The following is a 9900-nucleotide window of genomic DNA, read 5'->3' as shown; positions in this document are numbered from 1 at the left end:
GAGACCCACGAATGGAAATGTCTTAATGTGCACATCTTGAGCACTTAAGATCTTGTATGATTTGAAAAAATTACCCTTCATTTTTCTAACTCAAAAGAGATGTTTTAAAAAAAAGTTTAGTATCAGGTTAAGTATTTTTGCACAAGTTGAGTACACCTTATTCAAAATTCCAAAATCCAAAAACCTCCGAAATCCAAAATTTTTTGAACGCTGACTTGACGTCAAAGTTTTACAAGGCACTGGGGAGGTTCTCATGCGATGTGCATGTCTCTGCACACCACAGACAATTCTGAGAAGTCACCTCACAAATGCAATGATCAAAAAATAATGAAAAATAGAAAAACACTGCATAAAGTGAAAAATGAAGATCTCCATTGAAGGAGCGGATTTGTCAGTGGTGCAGTGAACTTATGCCACTTACTGGCCTGCAGGTCATGAAGCAAGCAAATATCTAACATGGCAAACTGAAATTGAAGGTAATTGTGAATATTCAGCGGGCTGGTTGCAGAAATTTAAGAAAAGGCACGGCATTAACTTTTTAAAGCTTCCGCTGATCACAAAGCAGCAGAGAAATTTGTTGAGTTTGCCAAGATTGTTGCTCATGAAAACCTAATACCAGAACAAGTCTACAATGCCGATTGTTTTTATACCTTACATAAAACCTAAAAAAAAGTGAAATCAAATACAGTGTACTGTAATCTTTTAATCAAAACAAGGCATTGTAGGTGGAGACTGAAAGACTGCCGTTACTTGTTGTTGTTCAACTGCTGATTCAGGTACTCTCCCGATGTTGCTTTTGTTACCCTGCACAGATTATATTTTCATTTTATTAATAGTATGTAATAATTCTTACTGTTAAGTACATATGTGTGATGAGCAATTGTAAGACAAAGACTACTTACCGGAAGCACATAAATTCAGAGTCAGAAATGATGGCGATCCCAAGCTATCACATTATAAATTCCAAAATCTGAAAAAATCAGAAATCTGAAACTCTTCCGGTCCCAATCATTTTGGATAAGGGGTACTCAACCTGTGTCTACATTTATAATGTGGTAATCTAATCTATACTTCAGGTTTAGTACTTTTTGATTAAGGATTATTGCTCCACAACTACATATGTTTCAGGCAAAATGGTAGGCATCACAAAATCATCACAATTCACTTATACTGGTAAATGCAGAAACGTACCATGGACTACACCACAAAAAAAGCCGATGTCAGCACAGGCCTGCAATAGTCTTAAAGCACAATTCTGTTGAAAGATTCCTCTAATTAATTAAATACTAAACTGTCTCTTAATTACTTACTGTGTTACATGAGTTGGGATTTCAGCCTGCCTGATCCCAGATGAGATGCGATCCGATAAATAAGGAAGCACAAGAATTAGAATTTCACAATCTCCCTTTTAAAGTAGTAAACAATTGTTTTACTTATTCTTGGTATTATCGTAACAAGGTACTATAATCGACTGTTCGATGAGAATTTCAATAATCTTTTAAATTTTACAAGACAGAGATTAGCACAGTGGTCACCTCTGTCCATGTCTTTAATTGGGTGAATTAATGTAATTAAAATGTATATTCTCCCTAAATTTTTATACTTATTTCAATCTTTACCTATATTTATTCTGAAAGTTTTTTTTTGATTCTTTAGATTCTATTATCTCGTCATACCTATGGAAGGGTAAACAGCCCAGACTCAATAAAGCTCATCTCCAAAAGCCTAAAAGAGAAGGTGGCTTGGCGTTGCCTAATTTTCATTCATATTATTGGGCAGCCAATATTCGTAATATTATCTTTTGGTCCTACTTTTATAATCAGTCTGTTTGTTCCAACATGGATGGCAATGGAATTAAACGCTTATAAGAAATTATCTATTCCAGCTTTACTTGGATTTGTTCTTCCTTGCCAATTGCCAAAATCTATTATTAATCCTGTAATCAGGCATACTCTGAGAATATGGGCTCAATTTAGAAAATACCATGGTCTTTATAGTTTTTCCCTCTCTAGTCCTATTCTATACAATCATTTATTTCAACCGTCTATGCAGGATTCCACATTCCAAGACTGGTGTAGGAGAGGCGTTTTGAAGATCTTTTTATAGACAATTGGTTTGCATCTTTTGAACAGTTGTCTATAAAGTTTAATTTACCAAATACTCATTTATTTTAGATACCTTTAAATTAGACATTTTATTAGTCCTTTAATACCACATTTTCCTGAACAACCTGATAAAAATGTTGTAGACTTGTTTCTTCAAATGAACCCCTTGGGCAAAGGTGTAATTTCTACTATTCGTGTTAAATTTATGATTCTCAGACGAGCCCCTTGTGATAAAATTAAAACTGCTTGGGAGCATGACTTAGGTTTTTCTTTGTCCAACAAGGTTTGGAATTCAATTCTTAAATCCTTCAATTCAATCTCTTTATGTGCTCGTCATTGTCTCCTGCAGTTTAAAGTCGTCCACAGGGCTCATATGTCCAAAACCAAATTGGCGAAGTTCTATCCTGATATTAGTCCCTGGTGTGACAATTGCAAAGGAGGTGAGGCCTCCCTTTTCCATTTGTATTGGGCCTGTCCTACTCTGGAAAAATTTTGGAAAGATGCTTTTTTAACTTTATCTTCTATATTAAATTGTCATTTGGATCCTTTGATCGCTCTTTTTGGTATTCTTCGAGACCCTGACAAGCATTTGACCCTGGCTAAACAACGAACATTGTCTTTTGCCTCTCTTTTAGCCAGACAAGCAGTACTTCTTAAATGGAGAGATGTAGGTCCCCCTACCCATGCTCAATGGCTTAGGGATATTATGTCTTGTTTAGATCTCGAAAAGATTCACTACTCACTTTCTAATTCGGACATAAAGTTCCATAGGGTGTGGGGATCTTTTCTCGAATATTTTCATAACTCTCACCCAGATTGACAGGTGTTTGCTCTTTTTTGCCTTGATAATCGGACCCTACACTTCCAGCTTTTTTTTGACTTTTTTTTCCTGATCAGGTAGCAGGTGGCCCCCTTTTTTTTATTACAATATATAGTTCTGGGGTAATAAAAGTCTATCTCATATAATGGTTGGCTTGGAGTTGGATAGGTGATGGATTGGGTGCTTTTCTTTCTTTTTCTCTTTTTTTTCCCTTTTTTACTATGGGTGACTTGCTCATTTGTTAAGACATGTCTTATTGTTATTTTTGTTTATATGGCAATGATCCTTCCATATATATTATTGATTTTCTTTTCTTCGTTGTAGTTTGTAGAAAATTATAAATAAAATATTTGTTAAAAACGATGAGATATCCCATCTGTCCCAGTCCCCTCCTTATGTCCCTGTAGGTCTGCAATTTATTCTCTCCTTACATGCTCATTAGTTCATTAAAGTAAAAGGAAAAGCACTGGATCCTTTAACAAAGAAAAACGCGTACGTATTTCGAAATCATTCTGTACGCTAGAGACGTGGTGTAAAAGCAAGTAGGTTCTGTAACCTTAATCGTTTTAATCACACTCTAAACTACGACCACACTTTTTATCATAGATGAAGTTCAAAATGCTTTTACCAAGTCCTCACTGCTCCTTCATTTGATACAGCTTCAGCTAAGATGGAAAAGTTAGAAGAACATTCTCAATTTGCCAATTATTTTTGTAATTAAGAGTTTGGTCGTCTCTATTTTTAAAGGCGCACTGTTAGATAAATTCTAAAAAATAGTGAAAGTGTTTTGTGCTGTTTGGTGTTAATGGTTTGTGGGCAAACAAATGGTTGGAAAAATAAGAAAGTGCTAATTCTTTGTAGATTAATTTCATATTACAGACCATATGCTCTAGGAAATATCCAGCTTGCAAGTAAAAAAACATTCATGAGCAAAACAGAGATATAATATAATTGATTATGGAAATAGAAATATAATAATCTTTGCAATAAAGGGACTTCAAAAGTTGCTCTGCCATTCTCCTTGTAGAGAAGCTACCCTTCAATGTACTTAGATCATGAAGTAATATCACCTTAGTAATTATCGTCAAAATTACCTTCCTCGTTGTATCTTTAAAGATGCTAAATATCTCCTTTAAGGTCTGCACATCATCGGTATGTTGCATTTCCACAACAGCTCTTGTCAATAGTTAATATTTCATCCCATGAACTGTCAGTGAGTGAACTTCGAAGCTACACCGGTACTTCTAAATCTTTGTTTCTGCAGCAGTCTTCTTTCACAGGAAGGTAGAGATGAAACCTTTGTTACCTTTAGTTGCAGTGTACAAAATGATCAGAACCTTTGGGTCTTTTCCACAGTTGAGGAATTAAAGTGTATCGTGTCCTTGTTGAAGATGATCTTCTTTTAGGAAATCTTGCTTAATGTGTGCTTTTAATTCTGTTTATGAAGCAGGGTGTTTGGAGTATTCCAATGCTGGCTGCTTCCTCCCAAGGGTAAGTTAATGGGTTAATGGACCATCCTCTTGGCCGCAGAGCAGTCAGGCTTCAATGATATTTACAGAAGGCTTGTTCTTCGGAAACTGAGCAAAAGGATGAAATTGTTATTATATTGCATTTCATTAACACAAGTATTGTCATGACTCCCTCCATAAACACGGGTGATCTGTGCGATGCTTAGCCATTGGAGAATTCTTATAAATTTGTTTATGAAGAGTAAAGGAATGTTTTATTTATTTGGAGATTGATACAGAGATCATAAGTAATACAGTGCTGCCGTGGAGCGGCACAGTAGCGTTGTGGTTAGCACGGCACTTTACAGTACCTGGGTTCAATTCCCACCTCTGTCTGTAAGGAGCTTCTTACGTGGGATCCTTCTGGTCCAAAAAACTACGGGTTGGTAGATTAATTGGCCATTGCAACGTGATTAGGCTAGGTTTAAATCGGGGGGCTACTGGTGGCGCGGCTCGAAGGAATGAAAGGGCTGGTTCCGTGCTGTGGCTGAAGTAAAAACAGAACAATAAGGAGGCATCCTGCCCACAGTCTTTGTGCTGGATGGAATCAGCCCAATCCCAGTCATTTCCTTTCACAATTTTAGCTGAATTGAAAATTATAACAAAGGTAATAGGAGAGGAAGGAGGCTTCTCTGTTCTCCAGCCTGCCCTACCATTCAATATGATTCAATCTGCATTCAATATGGTTGGTCGATTTGTCCAAATCTTCTTTGATGCCCTCAACTCCCTGAACTTGCAAAACATCCTTTAAATGCCTCCCAAATGCCTAGCCTTTACAATCAAAGATCTTAGGCTTTCTAACTAAAAACAATGCTTGTTAAAGTCCTAACTGACTCTCCCTTTGGGTCTGTATGGACAATGTACAATTTTTTTTGAACGGTTAGACAACTTAGAACTGTTCTAAGATTATCTGGGAAGATAGTTACATCTGAATATCAGGATCTGGCAAAAAAATCATTAAGGAATCTTCTGGCAGCTAGCTATGTATCTCAGCAAACAATTTGGCTGCACAAGCCGTGCCTGCAAGCTCGATGTCAATGCTTAAGAGAAGTTTGGATAAATACATGGATGGCACGGGTATAGATGGCTATGGTCCTGGTGCAGGTCGATGGGAGAAGATAGTTTAAATGGTGTGGCATGGATTAGATGGGCTGAAGGGCCTGTTTCTGTGCTATACTTTTCCATGACTCTATGACTATGATTTTCAGATCTAGGGCAGATCAATACAAACAGCTGGAAAGTCAAATCAAATTTCCTGAGTGTCGAATAGTAAGTGGAAGCCACAGCGCCTGAAGAACTGTTTTAATTATTCTTTTTACTATCAATTGTACCAGATGGCAGCTTTAGCCATTTTGTTTTGACACTTAGCTAAGCAGAGCACAACACTCCTCTAATTTTCAGACTGGCATAACAATTATGGTTCATGTGCAACCAAGGCACACAGAATAAAAGCCTCCAGTGTTTACGCACATTCTTCATCTGTTTGCCGACAAAGAGACTGCATCAGTGAGAGAAAGACTACTATTTTGGCCACCACCGTGTTGAGGTTGTGAGAATCGAGAGCTCCAAGTTCCTAGGTGTGGACATCACCAATGTTCTGGTCCACTCACATTGATGTCATAAAGATCAGCAATGCCTCTGCTTCCTCAGGAGGCTAAAGAAATTCTCCATGTCGACTCTACCTATTTTTATCGATGCACCAGAGAAAGCATTCTGTCTGGATGCATCTCGGCCTGGTATGGTAACTGCAAGAAACTGCAGGGAGTTATGGGTACAGCTCAGCACGTCACATGAACCTATCTCCCCTCCATGAGCTATAGGAAGGATGTTGAGGCTTTGGAGAGGGTGCAGAAGAGGTTTACCAGGATGCTGCTTGGCTTAGAGGGCATGAGAGCGGCTGGAAAAACTTGGATTGTTTTCTCTGGAGCGTCGGAGGCTGAGGGGAGATCTGATAAGAGGTTTACAAGATTATGAGAGGCATAGATAGACAGGGAGTATCTGTTTCCCAGGATTGAAATGTCTAATACCAGAGGGCATGCATTGATGGTGAGAGGGGGTAGGTTCAAGGGGGAAGTGAGGGGTAAGCTTTTTACTCAGAGAGTGGTGGATGCCCGGTATGCTCTGTCTGGTATGGTGGTAGAGGCATTAGTGGATAGGTACATAGATATAAGGAAGATGGAGGGATATGGACATAGTGTAGGTCGGAGGGATGAGTTTTGGGTGTTTTTGATTTGCCTTTGAGCTGATTCAGCACAACATTGTGGGCCGAATGGCCTGTTCCTGTGCTGTACTGTTCCACATTCTAACTCTGTCTATACTTTAAATCAGCCTACGTAATCATAACCACCCAACCCTGACACTACCACTTCTCCCCTCTCCCACTGGGTAGAAGATACAAAAATCTAACAGCACATACCACCAGGCTCAAGGACAGCTTCTGTCCCACTGTAGTCAGACTCTTGAATAGACCTCTTGTACAATAAGATGGTCTATTGGCCTCGCAATCTATCTCGTTATGATCTTACACTTTATCATTTGCCTGCACTACACTTTTTCGACAGCTTTTACTCTTTATTCTTAGTTACCTATTTCTAACTCAATGCACTGTGGAATTATTTGATCTGAATAAACAGTATGCCAGATAAGCTTATCACCATATCTCGGCACTTGTGACAAGCAAAGCCAAAAACAAAAAGTATTAACAATATCAAAACAACAAGCATACTTTTTGTATGTATTGTGACGGAGCCCCTCTCTTCAAATTTGCAAATGGTTTTAGACAATAGGCAATAGGTGCAGAAGTAGACCATTCGGCCCTTCGAGCCTGCACCGTCATTTTGAGATCATGGCTGATCATCTACTATCAATACCCGGTTCCTGCCTTGTCCCCATATCCCTTGATTCCCCTATCCATAAGATACCTATCTAGCTCCTTCTTGAAAGCATCCAGAGAATTGGCCTCCACTACCTTCCGAGGCAGTGTATTCCAGACCCCCACAACTCTCTGGGAGAAGAAGTTTTTCCTTAACTCTGTCCTAAATGACCTACCCCTTATTCTCAAACCATGCCCTCTGGTACTGGACTCTCCTAGCATCTGGAACATATTTCCTGCCTCTATCTTGTCCAATCCCTTAATAATCTTATATGTTTCAATCAGATCCCCTCTCAATCTCCTTAATTCCAGCGTGTACAAGCCCAGTCTCTCTAACCTCTCTGCGTAAGACAGTCCAGACATCCCAGGAATTAACCTCGTGAATCTACGCTGCACTTCCTCTAAAGCCAGGATGTCCTTCCTTAACCCTGGAGACCAAAACTGTACACAATACTCCAGGTGTGGTCTCACCAGGGCTCTGTACAAATGCAAGAGGATTTCCTTGCTCTTGTACTCAATTCCCTTTGTAATAAAGGCCAACATTCCATTAGCCTTCTTCACTGCCTGCTGCACTTGCTCATTCACCTTCAGTGACTGATGAACAAGGACTCCTAGATCTCTTTGTATTTCTCCCTTACCTAACTCTACACTGTTCAGAAAATAATCTGCCTTCCTGTTCTTACTCCCAAAGTGGATAACCTCACACTTATTCACATTAAACGTCATCTGCCAAGTATCTGCCCATTCACTCAGCCTATCCAAGTCACCCTGAATACTCCTAACATCCTCATCACATGTCACACTGCCACCCAGCTTAGTATCATCAGCAAATTTGCTGATGTTATTCGCAATGCCTTCATCTAAATCGTTGATGTAAATTGTAAACAGCTGTGGTCCCAATACCGCGCCCTGTGGCACCCCACTAGTCACCACCTGCCAATCCGAGAAACACCCATTCACCGCTACCCTTTGCTTTCTATCTGCCAACCAGTTTTCTATCCATGTCAATGTCTTCTCCCCAATGCCATGAGCTTTGATTTTACCTACCAATCTCCTATGTGGGACCTTATCAAATGCCTTCTGAAAATCGAGGTACACTACATCCACTGGATCTTCCCCGTCTAACTTCCTGGTTACATCCTCGAAAAATTCCAACAGATTAGTCAAGCATGATTTACCCTTGGTAAATCCATGCTGGCTCGGCCCAATCCTATCACTGCTATCTAGATATGCCACTATTTCATCCTTAATAATGGACTCTAGCATTTTCCCCACCACCGATGTCAGGCTGACAGGTCAATAGTTCTCTGTTTTCTCCCTCCCTCCTTTCTTAAAAAGTGGGATAACATTAGCCATTCTCCAATCCTCAGGAACTGATCCTGAATCTAAGCAACATTGGAAAATGATTACCAATGCATCCACAATTTCCAGGGCCACCTCCTTTAGTACCCTAGGATGCAGACCATCTGGACCTGGGGACTTGTCAGCCTTCAGTCCCATCAGTCTACTCATCACCGTTTCCTTCCTAATGTCAATCTGTTTCATTTCCTCTGTTACCCTATGTCCTTGGCCCATCCATACATCTGGGAGATTGCTTGTGTCTTCCTTAGTGAAGTCAGATCTAAAGTACTCATTAAATTCTTCTGCCATTTCTCTGTTTCCCATAACAATTTCACCTAATTCATTCTTCAAGGGCCCAACATTGTTCTTAACTATCTTCTTTCTCTTCACATACCTAAAAAAGCTTTTGCTATCCTCCTTTATATTCCTGGCTAGCTTGCGTTCGTACCTCATTTTTTCTCCCCGTATTGTCTTTTTAGTTAAGTTCTGTTGTTCCTTAAAAACTTCCCAATCATCTGTCCTCCCACTCACCTTAGCTCTGTCATACTTCCTTTTTTTTTAATGCTATGCAATCTCTGACTTCTTTTGTCAACCACTGTGGCCCCTTTCCCCCCTTTGAATCCTTCCTTCTCTGGGGGATGAACTGATTTTGCACCTTGTGCATTATTCCCAAGAATACCTGCCATTGCTGTTCCACTGTCTTTTCTGCTAGGATATCCGTCCAGTCAACTTTGGCCAGCTCCTCCCTCAAGGCTCCATAGTTTCCCCTGTTCAACTGCAACACTGACACCTCCGATCTGCCCTTATCCTTCTCAAATTGCAGATAAAAACTTATCATATTATGATCACTACCTCCTAATGGCTCATTTACTGCAAGATCGCTTATCAAATCCTGTTCATTACATAACACTAAATCCAGAATAGTCTTGTCCCTGGTCAGCTCTCGTACAAGCTGTTCCAAGAATGCATCCCATAGGCACTCTACAAACTCCCTATCCTGGGGTCCAGCACCAACCTGATTCTCCCAGTTCACCTGCATGTTGAAATCCCCCATAACTACTGCGACATTACCTTTGCCACATGCCAATGTTAACTCCCTATTCAACTTGCACCCAATATCCATACTACTGTTTGGCGGCCTGTAGACAACACCCATTTGGGTCCTTTTGCCCTTACTGTTCCTCAGTTCTATCCACACAGACTCTACTTCTGATCCTATGTCCCCCCTTGCAAAGGACTGAATCTCATTCCTCA

General features: G+C 39.9%; 1 protein-coding gene across 1 annotated transcript in view; it reads right to left on the bottom strand.

The window, feature by feature from the left end:
* Positions 1-1312: 1312 nt before the first annotated feature.
* Positions 1313-9900, bottom strand: part of fndc5a (fibronectin type III domain containing 5a) — a 130908-nt gene continuing 122320 nt past the window's right edge. The window contains exon 6 of the mRNA XM_073034640.1: positions 1313-4502. Within this exon, the coding sequence (XP_072890741.1) occupies positions 4461-4502 (42 nt within the window). The 3' untranslated portion in view covers positions 1313-4460. The remainder of the gene's footprint in view (positions 4503-9900) is intronic.

The sequence above is a fragment of the Hemitrygon akajei genome, chromosome 32 (genome assembly GCF_048418815.1).
Source record: "Hemitrygon akajei chromosome 32, sHemAka1.3, whole genome shotgun sequence".
NCBI lineage: Eukaryota > Metazoa > Chordata > Chondrichthyes > Myliobatiformes > Dasyatidae > Hemitrygon > Hemitrygon akajei.
This window is presented reverse-complemented; position numbering and strand designations above follow the sequence as displayed.